We start from the raw sequence: 23449 nt of genomic DNA, 5'->3' as shown, positions 1-23449 counted from the left end.
ACCAGTTTCTCTGTCTAGTATATGTGAATAATAATGACATAGGAACATAAGAAGCTGCCTTATACTGAGTCAGACTGTGGTTCTATGTAGCACAGTATTGTCAACACTGACTGGCAGCGGTGGCTCTCCAAGGTTTCTGGCAGGAATTTTCCAGCCCTACCTGAAGATGCCGCGGATCATTGAACCAGGCACCTTCTGCATGCAAAACAGATGCTCTACCACTGAGCCATGGCCCCTCTAAGGCAAGATTGTCTGAGATGGCTGTCAAGACAAAAACTGTGACGCATGTTGCATATTGGAGTATATGATAAACAATGACCCCTTAGATTTTGGGTTCAGCAAGGTTATTCTTCATTTGTGGCATGCCTTTTACAGGGTCTGTATAGGTGTTTGTTTAGAAATTAGAGTGCTGTATAACAAAGATCCTCTGCAGTCCTTTTCAAAGTCTTACATTAGCACCAAGTGACCCATTGAAAAGGTATTCATTTACCTGCTTTGAATCTCCCATGTGCTGGAATTGGTGTAATGTAACAACCATCTACACCTAACCTGGGCTTAAGATGCTGTCACCAATGTCAAAGGGGTGCAAGGGCAAGGAAAGATTACAGCTGTTCTTCTGAATGAGTGTAAAAGTGTGGGCAACAGAATCCCTCTTCTCCCCCCCCCCCCCTCACTTTGCTTCCTGGCAAACAGGATAATTTTCATTTCAGCTTCAGGTTTCAGAATGCAACAAGTCTAGTTTTTTTTTTTTTTTAAAGCCTGCCCCGCCCAAGGCTGTCTCTTGCCTTACGGATTCAAGCGCGCTAAGATGTTTACAGTGCCAGTACACTAAATTAGGGCTTCTGTTGGTTTTTAATGAAAGGGAAACGAAATCCACACCTGAGCTCTACTACAAGCTATATACATAGCATGGTGGATATGACTGTAAGCCACACGCATGTACTTCGCTTGAAGCAAACCTCAGACAGCCCCAGCATTTGAAATCCATATACGAATCCTTGCACAGATAGATGTTTCCTTCCTCCCTTCATCCATCCTATATGCAGTTCTACTCGATCACTTGCATTTCTGACGCCTGTACTAAAAGATTTGGCAAACTTTGGAACTGAGAGGCAGAATAACCTATCTGGATCCACAGCCAAAATCAAACCTGGGGAGTGATAGAAATCTCAGCAGCAGCAGCAAACTGCTGTCTTTAGATTGACATCTGCATGGTAGATACAGGTGTAAAGAGAGAAATGCTCTGAAAAAGAACTCTTATCCTTCTTTGTGAGGTTAGCCACCAACCTGTAAAAATTGGGCTTTTTACCCAGCGAAGTTCTAGTTTTCCGTGTTAACTCTGAGGCTTGGTCTGTCCATTGAACTGAACTCTTATGAGGTCAGTTAATGCCAAGCAGAAGGCAGCGGAGTGCCAATTAGGCATGCAAAATGCTTTGTTAGTCGCATTGTTTCCATCTCTTTTCCTCGCTTCCTTTAAAATCCTGCCTTTCTGCAGGTTATCACAAGTTATGCTGCCAACCAGAGCTGGTTCTGCCATAGGGAATCCTAAAAGCTCCGGGTAGGAACTAGTTTTATGGGAGAGACACTTTGAGGAGGGGGGAAGGAGGCAAGTTCCTCCCTCCTCCACCAAAGTCGAGTGCCAGCACCAGCTGGTTATCTGCTTCAGGAGGAAAGATTTAGCCCTGGGGTTTCTAGTTGATGATCCTTGCTGCATCCTTGCTGGCTCAAGGCTTGCTATTATTTTTCTGTAGCCCTTTGATGGGTTTTTTGAGTTCGTCCCTGTTTCTAAGGCCATCAAACACACAATGGGGGGGGGGGGTTAGCTAATGTAAGTTGCAGCCAAATCAAAATCACTTGTTCATGGTAGTTTGCCTCTTTCAGGCAAGGAAGTTGATCAGTGACTTCGCCATCATCCTCTCCATTCTGATTTTCTGTGGAATTGATGCTCTGGTAGGTGTGGATACACCGAAACTCCTTGTGCCAAGTGAATTCAAGGTATGCCAAAGATTCCTTCCTCAATTTGCATAAGAAGACAAGGGATGGCCATATATAGAAGCATGTCGTCATGTCCCTCTGTGGTGTGGCTGCTGCTTCTCATTGGTCCAGCCTCCATGACATGGCAGTAATGGTTGTAGCTAGGAACCGCATGGAATGCCAGAAAAGCCAGGGCAAAGGGGTAGAAAAAATGATGTTTAATACAAGAAAATAACTCTGATGCGTTTCAGACCCTCAGGTCCTTCTTCAGGGTAATTTGTTAGAATGTAATGGATATAATTTGCTTCATAACCCCAAGTCTCTTATGCTGTGTTTTTCTGGCATTTCTTGTGGGGTTCTCCTGACTTCCCCACATTGATCCTTCTGGCTAGGGATGTATGAGAATTTTGTTTTTGCTCGCAAAACATGCAAGCATGCTCTGTTCAAAGCTCCGAGCATGAGTCCACTGAAAATATTCACAAATTGTCTAACATATGCTTGCGTTCATCTCATTACCAATTCCCACTTTAGTCTATGGAGGAAATGTACGCAAATCTCCTGTTTGATCACTGCTCGATTTGGGCAAGTTTCCAATTTGCGCAGAGCGAGCAGCGATCGCGAGTGGGAATCAGGAACGAGACAAGCAGCAAGGTGATGTTTGGACAATCCTGGCGATCTTGGAACATTGCTTGTTTGCCCATCCCTACGTCTGGCAGATGTTATTGCTACAGTGTGGGGGGCCAGACCCCATGGAAATGGCAGCCATGTTACAGAGCTACATACAAATCAGGCCAAGTGGGTGAAACTTGTTAGCCAAGTGCTCCTAACAGAGTAGCCAAGTGCTGCTCCTGTTCTTTGCACTGTGGGTTTCTGAGCTTCTTCCCATCCGCTTTGCATGTCCCCCCACCCTACCTTGTTCTCTAAAGCACCCTAGGGAGAGGACATGTTTCCTTCCTTCTCCTGTCCACTCACTGATGGCTTCTGAAGAGGCACTCTTGGTGGTCCCACATGGGTCAAAGATTTGTTTGGAAACCACCAGGAGTAGGGCCTTTACTGTGGGGGCTCCCACCCTCCCAACTGAGATCAAGTGTGCATCTACGTTACTTTGCATTTGCTGAAGACTTTTCAGGCAAATGTTTTCTGACTGATTAGTAAATTCGAGCCACTGTTTTATTGATCTATTCATTTTTACTGTAATTCTTTGTATGTTGTGGTTTAATTTAAGAACATCAGAAGAGCCGTGCTGGATCAAACCAAGGGGCCACCTAGTCCAGCATTTACTCTACACTGCTCTGATATTTCTTGATGTGGAGCAGTTTATAAATTTTACAATAAATAAAGAATTGGGAAGTGGCTGCTGTTGGCTGAGTATTCTTTTCCCTAGCCCCTGAATAGTCTGTATTTTTTCTTTGTGGGCTTTGATGTTTCAGTGGTTTTTTAAAGAAGTGTTTATTTGGTACAGAGATTGTTTGTTCTGTGTCTCTCTGATGCCCATTTCCATCTCTTTGTCCATGAAGCCAACAAGCCCTCACAGAGGCTGGTTTGTCCCACCTTTTGGAGGGAACCCCTGGTGGGTGTATATGGCAGCCGCCATCCCTGCACTGCTGGTGACAATCCTCATCTTCATGGACCAGCAGATCACGGCCGTTATTATCAACCGGAAAGAGCACAAACTCAAGGTTGGTGCCTGCTTTCATTAGACTGGAACAGGGATGGGGCAAGCTATGGCCCAGGAGCTCACAGCAGAATTTAAAGAATCCTGCTAAGCATGTTGGGTAAGTTTTCAGAGGGAAGTCTGAAAATGCATTGGCAATACATTTGGTGCGATCGTTAGGATCAGTCTGTTGCTTAAAGCAATGTACTTTGGGTTACATCCTAGCTTGACACACCTTTCCTTCTGGGTGCCACCTAAAGTTGGCCTTGCCATTAGGAACTTTTGGTAACCCCAGGCAGCAGATCAAAGAGATTCTTAGTGGTTAATCTGGTCACAACATAGAGTCAACTAGCATCGTAAACTGCTTTTGAGAAATGGTTCATGTGGTGGAGGTGTGCCAAGAGGGCTGCCACAGTGACCAATTAGGTGTCAGCTTAATTAGGTACAGAGCAAGTGGTTCACTCCCAGGTTGGAGGCATCTGTTCACCTTTGGATGCTTCCGAATTAAGATCATGCTACGAAGCATATTTTGGCACATCTGATGTTGAAGACCAAACTATTTCATTCATCCATTCATTTAAAGCACTTATATAGGCTGCCCATATCATCGTTCTCTGGGCTGCTTGCGAACATGAAATGGTAAAACCCAATGAAGTAGGCATGATGGCAGAAAGTTTAATCATGTTTCTCATATAGAGGGTGTGTAGGTCTTACTTTTATATCACAAGGGAAGTACATTGAGTTTTTTTTCCTGTCTAGCCTCCTCGAGGTTGGTTACCCAAATGCCATTTTCTTTTGGCCTGGCTCTGATTGCAGCAGTGAAATAAGCTGCTATCAGAGTGCCTGTGGTAATAGACTGGAGGGAGATAAGGGGGTCTAGGGTTCAGCTCCCCTCATCAACACATCCCTTTGGATCAGTTTCAGCCCCCCGCCCACCCCTTGCTTTATACATGAATGGGGCAGACATGTGAATAAACAAACATAGCGTCCATGGCCACATCTAGTTTGACCCTAGGAAGAAGAGTTAGAAATGTTTTCTAAAGCAATAAGGATGGCCTTTGTTTTGGCTTTGGGTCAGGAAACTTTGCCCAGACAACTGCTAGGCCTGGTAGGAAATATGTTTTTGGACTCCGCTAGTCTTTATTTCTTTTGCAGTGAGCATTTTACTCCTTGTTTATCTCATCCCAGCATCCCCATAGTATTTTTTTTTTAGTATAGCAGGGTAGAGGATCTTATTCAAACCTCCATGTGGGCTGATTATGGCTTGGATAGAGCCTGGTCCCACATCCATTGTGAAAGAAGGCCACCAGGACCAAAAGGTGGCTGAACAGTGTGGTTAGCCCCCATCCCAGAGACAACGCCTCTATAGCTGCAATGCACTGGTAATGTGAATGGTTGTCATGCTTCTCATGTCACTATTCCACAACGAAAGGAGAGTTGGATGCACAGGTTTCTGCAAGTTGTGTGTGCCAGATGTGAGATGCAGCAGCCAGGAGCACTCTTGAACCATCTCCATGGGTTTTCAGCACATGAAACGAGCTCATGTGGGTGTGCAACAGATGGACCTTTCTGTTTCCTCCACATTTTTATTTATTTGTTTTATTTCATTTGTATACCACCCAGTAGCTGAAGCTCTCTGGGTGGTTCACAAGAATTAAAACCACAAAGTACAACTTCAAACAATATCAGATATTTGGTATACACAGTTTGCCAAACTCCATTGGCCCCAGAAAGGCTGCAGTTGGCGATCCCCCCCCCCCCCCGCCACATCACTATCTAAGGCCATTGAGGCAACTGCTGTCACCTTCCTTACCTTACTTATCCAAAGTGAAGTGGACATTTGGACACCATCCAGGAGTATGTTCATGGTTAACATTAACTTTTCTTCAAGTCCTTACAGGAGCAAAAGTAAGCTCACCTAGGCCATGTTAGTCGTGGCTATGGGGATAGCTCTGTGGACCAGATTTCCATGGTGTATTTGGCCACCTTGGACCACAAAGTTCCAATTTCTACTATCTTAGTCATTCTCCATTTTCCTTATATTTGGGATAATTACTACCCAGTGTCTAATCTTCCATTCTTGGGGAAGTTAATGGAGTGTGTGGTGGCTTCCCAACTCCAGGCAGCATTAGCCTTTCCAAACCAGTTTCAGACCCGTTTGGGGGACAGAAACAGCCTTGGTCTCCCCGGTGGATGACTCATGCCTGGGAATGGATGGGAGAAGTGCAACCCTGTCAGTTTTCCTGGACCTCTCAATGCTAGCCTGCGATGTATGCTACCCTAAAAGGCAGCATATAAAGCTTTAAAATAAATACTATTTAAAATAAATACTATTTAAAATAAATACATAAATAAATAGCACTTCAGAACATGGACAGAGTCTAACATGACTGAATGTTCCTCCATCTGAAAAATATTGCTCCATGCAGAAACCTAGTATGTCAGGGTCTAGCCAGAGGAGGCTGGTGGTTCCGATGTGGGTGGGGTGGTGAATCCACTCCAGGTTTCAGTCAGAACCAGTCGGAACTCTAAAGAAGCTTTCCAAGCTTTAGAGTTCCGACTGGTTCTGACTGAAACCTGGGGTGGATGCACTACCCCACCGACACTGGAGCCACCAGCCTTCATTGGGTCTAGCTTAGTCTTCTCCTTGACATGCTAGTTTTCTAGGACCAGGGATGTTTTCACATGGAAGCATTCAGTCATCTGTGCCCCTACCTGCAGTCTGAAATGTACAGCCTAGACAGAAGTTTACCCCTCGGTAAGAACTGGTCATGGTGTGCTGCGTAATCAGAGCATTTTGTTCACCACCAGGTTCTGAGTTCCTCATATTTTTGCAGTTGGGTGAATCATATATGTAATATTTGCTTTCCAAAAGTGCGGTTTCACAATCTTGGCATCTACGTTGCTTCACAGAGCCAGCTGTTGCACAATTTGGCAACCTCCCTCTAAATGACATGGGGATTCTGGGTGGACGTTCTATACATTTACACAAAAAGGGCCTGGAAGGCAAATATAACCATATATGTTGATGGAACCCGTTGGCTATGCCACATTGGTCACAGCTCACAGCTCATTTTGCATCAGATCTTATTGGGACTCAGAAGCCCCATTATGCTGTCAATTTTAAAGTGCAAAAATACCCTTATCCTGCTAACCCATCCTGCTTAGCATTCCATCTCTGCTGTTGATCGCTGGCAAGAGTAGTCAGGCAAGGGGTGAGGCAGGGCCCTGGCACAGTGATGGGAGCAGTGGAGGGGGTGGGGAGGCATCCCTGAGGATTTTCCCATGGTGCACTGCCGTTAATGATACAGGGCCACCAGCAGTAAGGGAATGTTCTGGAACGCTGTCTTGGGAAGTCCTTGTCAATAAAGTTGCTGCCTCTAAGCACCAAAGAGAAATGAACCTGCAAATTTTGCACACAAGTAACAGTATTGTACTAATAAAATTTATAAAATACTATAAGACATTTATAAACTAATTTATAAAACATAGCTAGTGCAGCTGAAAGTCTATTTTGGAACCAGCTTCCCAGGAATATACAAGGATTATAAGGACAGACAAAGCATCCCACAACCCTGTTACAAACTTCACAGTCTCAATTTTGGCCTCTACGGACCAAAACAGACATTTACTTTAAATATTTGTCTAGTAGCTACACTCCCTCCCCCCATTTTTACTCTCAAGTAAAATCAGGGCCCTAGTGTAGACGGGGCTTTTAAGATTAGATTGACCCCCCTGCACCTACTCTAGAGTAAAAATGAAGGTACTGCGGGGGAAGACATAGCTGCTAGACACACATTTAAAGTAATGTCTGTTTTGTTCTTAAGTTCAGACTGTGCACATTTCCCTTTTGAAAACAGGACTTGGAAAGGGACCTGTTGCTGTTGCATCTTCCCTTTAGGGAAGATGGGTAAAACCTACTGAATACAAACTGTGGGTAAATGCAGTCCTTTTGAATCTGTTCCTAGACTTCCAGCCATATTATGATGTGGTGCATCCAGGCTGCAATACTCATGTCCTGCATGATCCTGGATGCTCCTGCACATACTTTTGTCTAAACCCTGCTGCTTTTGAAAGAAATGAAGCCCTATCTGGATCCAGTGCTGGCACCCTTAAGGTGCAATCCTATGTATGTTTAGGCAGAAAAAAAGCCCTACAACTCCCAGCATTCCCCAGCCAGCATGGCTGTAGGACTTTTTCTGTCTAAATATGCATCGGATTCTGTCTAAATATGCATCCTGCCTCTGATACTAGAGGTAGCATATAGCCATCGGGACTAGAAGCCATTGATAGCCTTCCCCTCCAGGAATTTGTTTAACCCCCTTTTAAAGACATCCAAATTGGTGGCTATCGCTACGTCTTACGGTAGTGAATTCCATAGTTTAACTACGCGCTGTGTGAAGAAGTATTTCCTTTACCTGTCCTGAATCTCCCACCCATCAGCTTCATGGGATGACCCCACTGGGTTCTAGTATTATGAGAGAGGGAGAGAAATGTCTCCCTATCCACATTCTCCACACCATGCATCATTTTGTAAACCTCTGTCATGTCTCCCCTTACCTTCCTTTTCTCTAAGCTAAATAAGCCCAGCTGTTGTAACCTTCCCTCATAGGGGAAATGCTCCAGCCCCTTGATCATTTTAGTTGCCCTTTTCTGCACTTTTTCCAACTCCACAATACCCTTTTTTTTAGGTGCAGTGAACAGGACTGTGCACAGTATTCCAAGTGTGGTTGCACCATAAATTTGTGTAAGGGGAGTAAGATCTTGGCAATTTTATTTTCAGTAAAAATATTTTAGTTTTTTTTAAGACGTGCCATTATTGCCAGTGAAGAACTGAAGGAAGGATTGCCTCCCTCTTTCACTTCATGAACAGGTTATGCAGGTTTGGGTATTGTTTGTGAAACTGTTGAACCAGGAATGACAGTCAGACAAAGGAAATATGTGCCTACCATGAGAGGCAATGCCTCTCTCTCAAAGACTCTTAAAACTCTCTTTTCAACTATAGTCTTTCTCCAGTTCTTACTGTTTCAGAAGAAATACCAAACGTTCTTGCACCACAATCAATAGGATAAAAATTACTGTTTTCCTTACAAACTATTTTCTTGCTTGTTTCCAAAACACAGTTGTGCCATGAGAAATTATTCCTTTTTATTTGCACCGAGATCTTAGGCATGAGCCTGTGTTGAGCAATTGTTTTTCTCATTAGCACATGACTTGATAAATTGGGGTGAAATTTTAATTTTGGAAAGGTGCATCAAATGAAGGTGTATGTGTTTGAAATGGCACAAAAAGTGTGAACAGAAGTGATAACGCTGCTGGGTTACCTATAGGGAATGTTTTTTTGAGGCAGGCGGGAGAATCAAATTCTGGTGTTAATTAGATTCTTTTCAAGATTTGCAGAGAATCTGCCCTAGGCTGTGTTACTTTCAAAAGCTTTATTTTATTTTGAGGCTTTTCTCTTATGTGTTGAATCATATAATGATGGTATCGTCCCTTTGCCTTTGGATGGACCTGCATTTCTCTGCATATTGAAGGATGAAGACAAATTAGTGCTTTAACTGTGCCCCTCACTTAGAGAAGCATTCATTTTATGGCCCGGTTTGCATGATCACAGTGGGGGAAATAAGCTACCGTGGCTTATTTCACCTGCTGCACAAGCCAGGGGGAGTGCTTAATTACCCTCTCTGGTGCGGCTTGCTGTATCATGTGGACCCAGCGAGTTCACATGATACGGGCTGTTTTGGGGTTCTGGGATGACTTGTTAACCACGGCAACCAGCCACCCTTGCCGGGTTCATGTGATACGGCAAGCCGCACCAAAGAGGGTAATTATGCAACTCCCCCTGGCATGCGAGGTGAGAGAAATAAGCCACCGTGGCTTATTTTACCTGCCGTGATCGTGCAAATCAGATCAATATGTGAGCCAAACAACACGTTATGCTAATCGCGTAGCATGTAACTGAGCCTGATAGGTTTATTTACTGTCATGTAATTTGCACGGCCCCAATTCAGATCAGGGCCACCACGTTCCAAGAAGGGAAGGTTAAACCTTTCCTCGCCTGTTTTTCCCCTGAAATTTTTCCCCCCACACACACACACACCACTATGGGTGGGGGTTAAAAAAGAAAAAAAAGCCTCCATTGAGTCCCTCTGCTTTAAGACTGCAACCCTCTGCAATGTGAAGAAGCCCCATTCAGTTCAGTGGGACTGATGTGTTAGTAACCATGGCCATCTTAAGCCAGGCTGCCCCTACCTCTCTAGTGACTGTCGTCAAGGTTTGAGGTGCCCTCTCAACCCTGAGCATTCGCTAGGGGAGTTATGAGCCTCCCTGGTCCCCCGCGTTGTCTTTTTATTATCGATATTATATTATTTATAATCTCATGTGAAGAAAAGGCAAAAGATGCCACCTGTGCTGGGTGCTAGGGACCCCTGTGCCTTTTGCTTTCCTGGGCTTCTTCCACTAGGAACCTTATGTCATGTCTGCTTAGGAACCTTTACTTATAGCTTTTGCAAACAAAAACAAATCTTTTCCTTTGCTGGCCATATACGTCTCCACTGTATAAAGCCAGCTCTGGAGCACTCATTCAATCCCACTGAAGAAAAGAAATTGGCACGTTGTAACACAATTCTTCCTGCCGTGATTCTCTCCTCCCCAGAGAAAGGCATCACCCCAGAGGTAATATGCTACTGTTATTTTTCCCCATCTCACCTTTGCAGAAAGGTGCTGGCTACCATTTGGATCTTTTCTGGGTGGCTGTGCTGATGATCATATGTTCCTTCATGGGCCTGCCCTGGTACGTTGCTGCTACTGTGATCTCCATTGCACACATTGACAGCTTAAAGATGGAGACGGAGACATCGGCACCTGGCGAGCAACCCAAGTTCCTGGGAGTCAGGTATGCCAGCAGGGCTGGTTGTGACACTAGGCAAGCTAGGAAGCTGCCTACAGTGGCCCCAGCAATCATGACCTGGGTCTCCTACAGACAGTGGAAGGAAACAGACCTTAGGCTTTGCATACAGCTATGAGCACATGCTTTGCGTGCAGCTGGTACCAGGTACAATCCCTGGCATATCCGGTTAAAAGGAGCAGGTAGCAACTGATGACACATACTTTTCTCTGCCCCAAACCCTAGAGAACGCTACCAGTCTGAGCAGACATACTGGACTAGATGGATAAATGGTCTGATCTTGTATAAGGCAGCTTCTAGGTTCTAGTGTAGAACTAGGGGGCACATTTTAACATTCCTGACTAGGTCAAGAAAATGTCTAAGGCTGACTGCATGGCAACCCCAAAACGAGAGCTTGTTCATGCAGCCATATCTGGGTTCAGGGTATGGTTTGAAGGCACACAAGGCAGAAACCATGGTAAAGCTAAGCATATCTGGGACCTTTTCATAGTGTGATCGTTAAGGAGGCCCTAGGAAAAAGCAAGTTCTACAAAGAAACTAGAAGGGGCCAACAGGTGTGTGCACCCACATTCTATAGAGGCTTTGCTTAATCTGTTGGCTTCCGCATGCTGATAGATGAGGTTTGACACCAATTATTTCACACCAACTTTTTTATCTACCTATGACAATCAGTTTGGGTAGCTTTAAGAAGGACATTGGCTCGTCACATACACAACTATTTTGTGCATCCTGTGGTTCCTTTTTAAAAATAGTTTCATTTCAAAAAACAGTTTCTAGTCCTCAAGATTACAGACATAAAGGCCTGTTCACATAACTTACTTTACATGAGTGCACTTTTCAATAATGTTAGCAAACATTGAAAAGTGTGCAATTATTGTGTTGCAAATGCTTTGAGAGTGCAACTCAATATTTTCCATGTCACAGTAGAAAATGCCTTCAAATAGGAACTGGTCTAGTAATTGCTGGGTTTGGTTTCAGGGAGCAGAGGGTGACTGGAGTGATCGTGTTCGTCCTGACAGGCGTTTCAGTCTTCATGGCTCCCATCTTGAAGGTAAATATTATTTTATTCTTTTTTTGTTTCTACGTCATCCACCACATAATGCTGAAAATATACTTAAGTCACTAGGTCTGCAATAAATAGTCAGATGATTTTTTTTTTTTTTACATATTAAAAGGACTATAATGAGACCATTACAGTACAGGAATTTTGAAACAACATCGTGGTGTTTTAAAAAACAGGGACTAGTTTAAGAAATACTTAAGGAAGTTATACAAAGGAGAGGAAAGACATTTTAGAATTGGAGAGGATGCATTTCACTAAATGTGAGAGGCTTTATGCCCATTTCACATGTAAGCATACCTTTAAAGCCCTAAACAACTTGGGGCTCAACTATCTGAAGGAGCACCTCCTCCCTGCTGGTGCATTAAGGTTAAGCTCTTCTATAAGGGAAGTATATTAATTGTCTGGAAGGAACTTCACTGTGGTGGCGTTCTGTCTTTGGAATGCCCTCCCATGGGTGGTGCACTGTACTCTTTTGGGCACCAGGTTAAACCCCTTTTATTTGCACAGGCATTTTAAAACTCCCCCCCCCCCCAAAGTTCACATTTTTAAAATTCAAACCAGTATCTTTTCAGCTGGTTGAAATACTTGTATGCTTCCGATATGATTGTTTAACGTGTAGATTTTAAGTTGGTTTTATTATATTTATGTTGTTTTTATGGTAGTGTTTTTAGGTCATTTTATGTACACTGCCCTGAAGTCTTTCTTGGGATGAAGTCACGGTTTATAAAAAATAAATAAGTAAATTCATACACTTGAGGTGGAACTACATATTGTGTGAAGTGTGGGTCTGCCGTCAAAAAATAGTCGCTCTGTGTTGATTCCCCCCACCCCATTGTGTAGTAGAATTCCGCCCTCATCCTCATGACAGCAAGCTGTACTTCCCTGCCTGTGTTCCATATCACTGACTGCCATCAACTGAGAAACACTTAGCATAACGGCATCAGAACATGAGGCAAATTGTACTACCATTACAGAGGGGAAGGGGCTTGACTTGGGGCTGGCTACTGGTTTTAAGTGGAAAGTTTTTAAGTGGAAGTCCTGTGTCTGCTGATGACTTTCTCAGTTTAATTATACGCCGTTTCTGACGTAGAATCCCCTTTTTTGTGTGTGCAGGAGTTGCATGCTGCAAATCTCGGCTTGGAATATCTTGTTTGCGCTCCTTTTTTTAGGGGCAGAACATGGGAAAGCTACCCAAAGACCTGAAATTTTAATATTCACACTACTGCAGATCATTTTGTGCCCATTTTGAAGGATATATAGAGATAATTGTTGCAGCCCTTTCTTAAGCTGAGACATTAAGAAGTAGTGCTTACATACCCTCATTCTACAAAATTCATCCAACTCCCAAAGTCAAAATGAATTGAAATGCTGGTTTTGATGGTCCATTTTGGTGGACCAAAAACCTGGGAGTTTCTCAGACTGCTAAAGATGTCCAAATGTTATGTCCATGATCAAGTATGGAAAGATTTCAATTCACCAGCATGCTAGGGAAGGCTGTGTTCCAGTGGTGTTGCTCATGCTTTATGCACAGATGGTCAAAGGTTCAGTCCCTGGCATCTCCAGGTAAACGGTTCACGTGGGAGGTCTTGTGAAACACCTCCGGCTGAGACTCTGGAGAATCACTACCAGCCATAATAGATTTCAGCCTTTTCAGACCTGGCAGCCACTTTTAGCCCAAACATGCACTTGGTGGCCCACATCTTGATTTCTTTAAACATGCATTTGTGTGATGGCACCTTGGACAGCTCCTTTAGTGTTCTGACTGGTTCTGACTGAAACCTGGAGTGGATTCACCACCCCACTGACATAGAAGCCACCAGCCTCCACTGCACAGCCTTCCCTTGACGCCCTCCAAGTGTGTTGGACTGCAACTCCCATCATTTCTAGCCAGCGTGGCCAGTGGCTGTCTAGCAAGACCCATGATCTGACTCAGTATAAAGCAGCCTGTGCAGTTCTTGCTGTTCATATGCTTGTACAGAAATCATGTCTTGAGTACAAAGAGCAGCGTGTGAAGTGCCCCACAGAAAAGGCTGCTGATCAGAGCAATGTACAAGGAACGTGTTGTGTCTGTAAAAGAGACACAGCACCTTAAATGTTGTTTTTCCTGCTTGACAACAAAGTCAAGGGTGAGAGAGTGCAGCCCAGATCCTCTTCAGTTCATTGTTCCTTTAAAAAATCCATTCTTACCTCCTTACTACCCCTCCAGCTCCTTGGTTATTTATTAATGGTTAAGTTACAGATGCATACAGGTACCGAGGTGTGTGTGTGCGTGTGTGTGTGTGTATCTCATAAGTCAATCCTAAAGCATAAAACAGAACCAGGAAATCTGACTACAGACCAGTTGATCAGGAATGTGCTTCTTGTTTTATTTCTTGGAGAAAAGTGTGTGTGTGTGTGTGTGTGTGTGTGTGTGCGCGTGTGTGAGAGCACAGCATGTATATGGTATAGATGTTGATCTTCCAGAGAAAGTGCTAAGCAGGTTCCAGGGTCAGAGGCATTCCTGTTTTCAACATGTGCTCCAGATCAGTGTACGTGTTGTCAGTTGCATATGTCCCTCGGCAGGCAGCTTGTTTCAAGGGTGCTTTGGAAGAAGGTAAAGGAAAGGTTCCTCTTGTGCTAGCACCAAGTCATTACTGACCCCTAGAGGGACGCTGTTTTTCCTCGGTGTTTTCCTGGCAGACTGTATAGCGGGGTGGTTTGCCATTGCCTTCCCCAGTCCTAACTACCTTTCCCCCAGCAAGCTGGGTACACATTTTACCGACCTCGGAAGGATGGAGGGCTGAGTCGACCTAAGCCGGCTACCTGGGACACAGCTTCCGCTGGGATCGAACTCAGGTCGTGGAACTGACTCAGGTCAGTTTCAGTTGCAGTATCATCCGGGGTCTTTTCTGCCCACACCTCTCGTGTTGCATTCCTCTGCCCTCCTTTTCAGAACTCTCCTTATTGAGACCTGGACCGTATTCTGTATTTGCTATGGGGATGCTTCTGCTAACAGCTCCTTAGGGCAGCTCTCCCCCCACCCCCCATAACATTTACAGCAGGGATGGGGAACGTGTGGCCCTCCAGATATTGCTGGACTGCAACTCCCACCAGCTGTCACCATTGGCTATACTGGTTAGGGCTGATCAGAATTGTCTGCCCTGGATTTACAAGCTCTTACTATGTGGTTCAGCTCCATGAAGATAGTATTTCCAATACCAGCAGCCATCATTGACATCTGTAACATTTCCAGGTGTAGCATTTTCAGTTTTCATAACCATGGTTAGGAGAGAGGGCACACCTTGCTCCTTCTTTCTCCTTTCTCTCCTGTGTGATTCCCCCTGTGCCCCCGGCCTCACCACACATATACTCTTCCCTCTTCAGTGTTCCCATGGTGAGGCATTATATCTCCACTAGTGCTAACCAGGGTTAGCTTTCACAAGAATTTGCAAGCCACCCCTGCAGTTAACTCAGTTTTTTTTTCCTCTCTGCAGCTTTGTGGGGGAGATTTAACTTGGAGAAATGGTGCGGGAAGAAAGGGTTCAGCCCTCTCCCCCAGCACTGTAGCCACTCAGCTGCCTTTAGCCAGAGAAAAAGATGTTGAGAGATCCAGTCATGGGCTTCCCATGTCACATGTAGCTTAGCTATAAGAAAGGGTACGGACTGATGGTATGAGAAAGTAGAATGCCATGTAAGAGGTGAAAGGAGGCAGCAAATTATATGCTTCCTTGGAAAGAGACAGATAATAAAGTGTGAAAGTTCCCCTTTCTTTCATGGCTGTGTTTTAATACAATCACATCCATTTTTTGTTTCACCCCTGATTTCCTCTATCGGGATATTTTTGTGTGTGACCTTCTGTTGCAGCATATCGCGCTCCTTCTTTTCCCTGCAGTGCACTATTTATTATCATTTTTAAGCAGGGCTTGCTTTGTTTCGCTCACTTCTCTGTAGGATGTTTCTGGGGGCGGGGGAAGCTTTCAAGTGACAATGTGGGCTGGGTAGAATGGTGTGACCCAAATTGATGACAGTAGGAGCCACGTCGGCGGGATTTCTGCATCTTCAGCAAAACTCCACAGTGGGTTCCACTGCTGCGTCAGTCAGAAAATCAACTCCATTAAAGAGTTTGGCTTTTCAGTGACTCTTTCTTCTTCTTCTTGGCGTTGGGGGAACTGTCTGCTTTAAAACCTTAGTTCATGATAAGATAAAGGTAAGCAGCTTTATTTTAAAAAGTGCACCCCCCCATTTGATCTTCAAAGTCTTCCCACTGTCAACCTCTGTATTTGGCTAGGGCAAAATCTTCCAGTGTAGAGACAGTGTGCTTCTTCGCTTAGGGACATAGGACTCTGTCTTATGATGAGTCAGAAAATCGGTCCATTTTGCTCAGAGCCAGTGTGGTCTAGCGGTTAGAGTGTTGGGCTGGGACTCAGGAGACCCAGGTTCTAGTCCCCACCCGGCCATGAAGCTCACTGGGTGACCTTGGGCTAGTCACTGACTCTCAGCCTAACCTACCCCACAGGGTTGTTGTGAGGATCAAATGGAGAGGGGTAGGAGGATCATGTAAGCTGGCTTGAACTCCCTGGAGGAAAGGAGGAATATAAATGTAACAAGGTGTAGAGACCATTCCTCCCCCAGTGCATGACTTACTGCTTCTATTTTTTATTATTATTACTACTACTACACTATATTACATTCATTCCATTTATATCCTGCCTTTTCTCCTCCTTAAGGAATCCAAGGTGGCATACATAATCCTCCTCCTCCATTTTATCCTCACAACAACAACCCTGTGAGGTGGGTTGGGCTGAGAGTCTGTGATTGGCCCAAAGTCACCCAGTGAGTGTCAGAGTGGAAACTGAGCCCATAGAACCCCAGAACAGTTCTGATTCTGAGGAGGAACAGCAATCTGTGGGAGAGGAGCCCGCTCATCCCTCACAGGCACAGCAGCTGGCAGAGATTCCTCTTGCCAGCATTCCTGGGATAGATAGCGACCCTGGCAGTGAGAGAGTGCAGGAGGGGGCTTGCTAGACGCTCGATGCAGGGAGCGACGAGCGATGGAGGGCACGGAAAGGAGGTGTAACGCCCGTTTGGCGCGCAAGCAACGGTCGTGTCCCATGGACCCAAGGGAAAGAGGGAGGAACTCTCCCTGGCCCATAAGTTCAGGGTCTGCAAGTGAGTCTCCTTCAAACGGGGACCAGCTGCCTAACCCGGAGCATAGGCTACTCTGCTGTTCATTGCTTAGTCACTGGTGATTAGCATCTGAAAGGGTTATTAAATTGTAAAAGGATTAAAGCCTTGAAAAGAATCCTTTCGTCTGTATCTTGAGGTGGCTATTGGAGTAGACTGAAAGAGGCCACTAGGGCGCTCCTGACAGCGAGCTTCCGTGGCCAAGTGGGGACTAGAACCCAGGTCTCCCGGCTCCCAGTCCAACACTCTAGGCACTGTACCACACTGGCTCTCACTACCCCATGCTGGCTCTGTTTTGTCTTTTGGATACCTAGATACGAATTAATAATATTAATAAAGATAATAATTTTCAGTGAAGGTAGAATGTTTAGCTCACAGCAATTCCCTGGTCAGGTTTCTGTAACAAGAATTGCCTAGTAAGATGGATACCATCTACAGATAACCATCTTTCCATCCTTCCCTTTAAAGAGTTATGAATCTGATTTATGTGGCACCATGGGTACGCTGGTGTTTCACTAATGTTTGCTGGGATAAACAAGGTAAGCATGTAAAGGGGAGCAGTGCGTGGGATAGTGTGATGGGATAGTGCCTTAAAATGCTCCTCAGTACTCATAATAAGAACTAAGAAAAGGCCTTCAGAATCATATCAGCGGTCCCTCTAGTTCAGTGGCCAGTGATGGGTGATCTCTGCTGCTCTGGAAAATGGTGCAGGGATTATTTATAAGAGCATAAAACGAGAACCTGTGTAGTGCCTGCCAGGATGATGTAACTGTGGAGACGTGGGTAATTCAAATAGCGATTTAAATATGTCTTAAAAAAGAAAAAAAGAAAAATGCCTTCAGGACATCTTAATAGAAATAGCAACTGGAAAGTCTTTTTGCTTATGCACGTAGCTAGAGATCTACCTGCAGGATGAGGGTGGGGAAAAACCCACAGAGGCCAAGCAGAACTTGGATCATGCCCTGCCAGGCAGGAACTGCTGAAGGAGAGGAGCTTCAGAAGTGCTTTCAGGGTCATAAGAAAGCAGGTCAGAGTTTAGCTGTAGCTGCCAGGTTGCTCCCCAGGGAGGTAAATTTGTCTCAACCCTGGCTAGCATATGGGTGTGTATGTGTGATCTTGATCTCAAGTTGCACCTCCTTCCTCAGATCGATGCCCAAATGAAATATATCCCCACTGGTGGGGCAAACAGGTGGGAATATGTTTTTGTGAATCTTCTTCCTGCAGAGTTTCTGCTGTTTCACCACTTTGAGGAGAGGGTTGTCTCTCTGACATGCTAGTCTTCCACATACAGGGAGTTCTTGCATGGTCGGAGAGAAGGGGACATTCCAATCTGCAGTTCTCACCCTGCATTCTGAAACAGGGATGTTTGCATCGTGTTTTCTTTCCTTTTAAAGAACACATTAAAAAGTCCCCAGGCTTCATTTTCGCTCAGCCTTCAGATGAGTTGAACAACATCTCCCACCATCCCCAGCCAGCCTAGCCCATGGTTATGCTGGCTGGGCATGAGGGGAGTTCAGTCCACCACGTTGCGGGTGGGGGCACCAGGCTGGGGAAGGCAAAGCTAGCTATACAGGCAGCCAGGTTGACTTCAGCGTGGCTACAGCAAAGAGCTTTCTTTGCTGGACACACCTTGGTCATGAATCACTGCATGCTACTGCAGGTCGGGGAAGGGCTGTATACAGTGTGCTAAGAGATTATTCATGTAATAGAGAACAGACCTAAAGTTGTTGCTGTGTTATTTTGGCTGCTTGTTCAGCAGTGCACCAAAGGTACTTAAAAAATTGAATCCATACGTATGGAAAAATTCCATCAGGTCTATGGAAATAAGTTGCTGTGCCCGAGTTCAGAAAGGCCATTGAGTAAGCACCGTCTGCCATTTAGTGGCTGCTGCCTGTTACTACACTTCTTTTGTGTTTTTATCCTAGGGCCCTGGAGTAGAGATATTATTGGACATATTCATTGTTTTGCCTTTTGGATACCTAGATACAAATAAGCTGTACTATGAAGCAAATCTGCAAGAAGAATCCTCCATTAGCACCGCTTCATCGTTGCTGCATGTGACTCTGCTAGGAAGCCTGCCTGGTTTTAAAATCTTAGTTGTTGATTTCATTCACAATAGGAAGCAAAGCTCTCCCTCTGCTCTGCGTTACTTTTCTCAACAAGGAGTTTGACTGTGTTCTGAGTTGCTTTGCCACTTAGTGTTATTCATCTACCGTGATACAGAATTGTTCTCTGTTTTGTAGCGGCTGTACGTGTGGAGAAGTTTGCTGTTTGGTGCAGAAGGCTGAGGATTTCAGGGGGGTTGGTTTTAGAAAAACAAGTCTCTAGTCCTTATGGCTGTGAAGAAGGGCTTCATGATGTGTGAGCACTGCCTGCCGACACACTGTGGAAGCCAGAATCGGGGGACATGGAGGAGTGACTTAACAGAGTGGTTCGGGAGGCAATTCATACCGCTCATAGAAGAGAATCCCAGGTGCTTGGCTTCTAAAAATTTAATAATGCTGCCTAGGAATATAAATATTGCCTTAACTCCGCACAGGTCCTGGTTCTCGAGTTTCATGCTGACTCCTAAGAATTTGCAGCTCTGTTCTAGCCTCAGATCATGCAGAGACGAGGGTTAAGTGGATGTGCATTGCAGCAGTCCTTTGATTGCTTCAGCATACTCCCATTCAGCGCCTGATGAAGTCAGTGGGAAGACCACATTCAGTCCATTGGGCGAGCTGGGTGAGTGGGTGAAGTCGTTAAGTGACTACTTTGCCATGTGCCCAGCTTGCACTGCTCCGAGGTCACTGTGGCCTGAGGCTGGAAAAATAATGCACATTCCTTAGAGTCAGCACTGACTTTTTTCTTCTCCTTCCAAAGACAGGGCCTCTACGGAGCAATTACGCCCAGATCTGTGTGAATGAGGCTTCAGTCTAATGGTTAGACCAGGGATAAGCAGCATGCAGCCCCCAGCAGCCCCTGCTATCCCCACCAAATTCAACAGCAGTGGGAATAAAATTGCCCTTTTTAGCGCTACTGAATGCTAAAAGGGTCACGTTTAGATTGCGAAAAAGCTGAATTTGCCCCGTTTATTACACTGTCGCAGTTTGCTGCTGAATTTCAGCGGCAAATTGCCAATCCCCACCCCAATACCCTGCAGAATCCATGCCATGGGCAAGGTGCAAATGTGGCTGCCGGACAACCCCCCCCCCCCAATGTTGCTGACCCCAGGTTAGACTCTAACCAAAAATGGTCCAGCTTCTCTCAAAACTATGTTTGGAAAAGCGAGAGGTGCCCAATGAGAATGAATCTCTGTATTCTCTCCCTACAGCCTAGTCCATGGCCACAGTAGCTGAAGAATGGACTAGAGAGAAAAAGCACTGTAAAAGAATTTGGGAAAATTTGAAAGTAGAATTTGGGGGGAGTGAGGCAGGGGATTGGCATCCATTGCTTAGATACTGGAGTAGAACAAAACCATATTAAAAAGTTAGACAAGAAGTCTTGTACGTGATATAAGATTATTTAAGTTTAATATTTGTAAGATTAGAGAGCCAGTGTGGTGTAGTGGCTAGAGTGCTGGACTGGAAGTTGGGAGATCCGGGTTCTAGTCCCCACTCGGGTGACTTTGGGCCAGTCACAGACCCTCAGCCCAACCTATCTCACAGGATTGTTGTTGTGAGGCTAAAATGGAGAGGAGGAGGATTGGGTTCCTTAAGGAGGAAAACAGGCAGGATATAAATGAAATACATACATACATACATGCATACTATTAGGACAGCCCCTGCCCTCAGGCTTACAGTCTAAAAGACACAACACAAAAGGAAAAGGGATTGGGAGGGAGGAGGGGAAAGAAAGCATATACATCACTGACTGCTGTATGGGGCTAGGTTGGGCTCCCCCTTGTGATGATCTTCCTGGGAGGCAGGAAGATTATGGAATTATGGATGATGCTTTGATTCCCTGCCTGGCCTTTTTGTTGTGCACTTTTGTTGTTAAAGTTTCTCCAGTCGATTTATGATGATATGCTACTGGTAAATTAGATACTGTATTTTTAACTGATTTTTCAATAAAATAATAATAATCAAGGATCTAGTAATCTTGATGTGCACTTATCAGTAAACCAGGACTTGGATGCTTAACTGTGGATGCATTTCATTTCTTAAAAACTGCTTACTTCAGGGTTTTCTTCTTCTCCATCTCCTCCCTTCTCTTAGTTTATTCCCATGCCTGTGCTGTACGGAGTGTTCCTATATATGGGCGTCGCTTCCCTTAATGGAGTACAGGTAAGTTTTCTCCTGAGCAACCAAGTCCCTTCTGATCGGTGGAATAGATGTTACAAAGGCTTTTGTCAGGAAAGATAGTAAACATTAACCCAAGCTCTCTTTCCTATGCATCTGAAGTAGGTAATTCATCACCTGCAAAAGCACATGGCTCCATTAACCCGTGAAGTGCTGCAGTCTCCCCCATCCCTCCGGTATTGTTTTCCTGCTGCACACAAATGTGATTGTTCTTCTGGAATTTCGCCCTTTTGCCCTCTACCTCATTTTCATTCCAAGAGAAGTGTTAAAGTTGACCAGTATTGGTGGAAATTTTATTCTATCTCCTCAAAATTTTGTGTAAGCTGACCCAAAACAAAAATTCTTTGAAGGGCAAGATCTCTATTATTATTATTATTATTATTATTATTATTATTATTATTATTATTATTATTGATGATGATGATGATGATGATGATGATATCTATAGTATTTTTATTCCACTCCTCAGCCAAAAATAAAGGCTCCTGGAGTAGCTTACAATCAATCAGCAAAAAAGGCAGGCCCTCCCCCCAGACTTAACAATCTAAAAAGACACGACACACAACGAAAAAGGGATGGTGAAGGAAGAAGAGAATTATTTGAAGGGCAAGATATCCATCATCTATCTATCATCTATCTATAGAGATATTATATATTATCTATATAATGTAATTAATTAAAATGATAGATGTTAATGTTTTTTTTTTTTATAAAAAGAGCTTGATTCAGAGCCATGTCTGTGATGATTTAAAGTACCTTAATTAGTATTATTAGGACATCTGTTGGGTGGGACATCTGGAAGGGGCTAGTAATAGTAACCAATGTATTTTACACAATCCAAGATTGAAAGGCTGCTGTCCCAACCTTTCTGTGATTGATTGATTGATTGATTGTATGTTTTGCCATTTGATAGGTGCCTTTAGGCAGCCTGCAAAAGAAATGCATATAAAAGCATAACGAAAAGTTCTGTGGCCTTTCCACCATTTGTGACCATGGCAACATAAAACAATACTGCAGATTCATTAAAATGAATTATGTGAAACAACATGATTAAATTAATATGTCAGTGAAAAATGGTGAGAGGATCATTTAAACAATTAAGGCCTGATAGAATGATAATGTTTTAACTCGTTGCTTGCTCCCTGGAGAAGATTTACCCCAGTTGTGGCATCTCCATAGAGAATGTTCTGCTGCAGGTGCCACTAGATTTAACTTCCCCAGCAGGTGTCACCTGAAGCAGTGCCGGATCACATGGTTTTGGGATACAGGAGCTTCACAGGGAAGACGATGACTTTCATAGATATACTCGGCCAAAGCTGCTTAGGGTTTTAAGGGCAGCTAGGATCTTTCACTGCTCAATGCATTTCTCTGTGGAACTGTAAACATTACAGAAAACAAAGTAGCTATTAGTTTTACAATTCTGATAATTTCTCTTGAGAAAAGACAATGCCAGTGAGAATCCTTGGTTTTGAGACTCTTCATCATCAACCCTCTGATTCAAGACTTGAAAATATATATATATATATACACACACACACACACATATACATATACATATACACACACACATACATACACACACACACACATATATATATATACACACGCGCGCGCAGGGAGGATGTAATCAGAGGGCAGTATCCAACATGACCTGGGTACTCATGTAAATTATGTCAATACAACCACATCAACTCAAGCCCGTTCATGAATGGGAGGAATGGGACACAATTCCCCAGAAAACCCATTGCGCCTCTTGCATTAGAGGCCCTTTACACTAGCAGAACGTAATTTACGTTAGTGCTCGTGCCAGATTGGATACTGCCCAGGGGATAACCAATTGTGTGGCTCTGTATATAGCAGGAGGCCCACGTTGGTTGGGCCCTGCTTTGTAATCTGTCAGTGAATTTAGCCTTGCTCAGACACCAGTTGCTAAAGTGAAGTCTGCTCCCTTGTATTTGTGAAGGGGCTTGAGTTGATCTGACTTTATTGACATAAGCCCATGGAAAGCTTGCTCTTCAGAAACGTGGCCAAGCTGAAACCCCCACCACTTTTTTCTCTTGTCACTGAGAAAATGCTCCATGGCAGCGCCTCCCCTCAGAGAACCTAGCGCCTTGAATTTTCACCAGGAACAGCTGGTCGTGTTTCTGTTAACTTTCTGGCGCCTTGTTAATTGCATTATTCTTCTGCTCTTAATGGAAAAAAGAGTGCATATTTTGTGCTCCCCCACAGAGAAGTGTTGGGGCCTACTTGAATATGGTCCTGGCTTTCATTCACCGGGTTGAGATAAATCTAGTTTCAGAGTCAGCCAGCAGCGGGCGGTGGGTCAGGGTGCTGCCAGAGGACAAATAGTTTATTGTTAATGCTTGCCTGTACTTTGGTTGTTACTGAGGCTACTGCTAAAGTGGAGG

At 44.4% G+C, this 23449-nt stretch overlaps 1 protein-coding gene across 7 annotated transcripts in view; it reads left to right on the top strand.

Moving 5' to 3' along the window:
- The window catches only part of SLC4A4 (solute carrier family 4 member 4), a 257294-nt gene that overhangs the window by 209744 nt on the left and 24101 nt on the right, over positions 1-23449 (top strand). For all 7 annotated transcript variants that reach the window (XM_084855374.1, XM_084855373.1, XM_084855371.1 and 4 more), the window contains exons 17-21: positions 1882-1995; positions 3492-3653; positions 10345-10523; positions 11514-11586; positions 20958-21026. In XM_084855374.1, the coding sequence (XP_084711500.1) occupies positions 1882-1995; positions 3492-3653; positions 10345-10523; positions 11514-11586; positions 20958-21026 (597 nt within the window). The remainder of the gene's footprint in view (positions 1-1881; positions 1996-3491; positions 3654-10344; positions 10524-11513; positions 11587-20957; positions 21027-23449) is intronic.

The sequence above is a fragment of the Heloderma suspectum genome, chromosome 5, assembly GCF_057233095.1.
Source record: "Heloderma suspectum isolate Gila_16-S chromosome 5, 16-S_ref, whole genome shotgun sequence".
Classification (NCBI taxonomy): domain Eukaryota; kingdom Metazoa; phylum Chordata; class Lepidosauria; order Squamata; family Helodermatidae; genus Heloderma; species Heloderma suspectum.
Note: the sequence above shows the minus strand (reverse complement) of the source record. Positions and strands in the feature narration are given on the sequence as shown.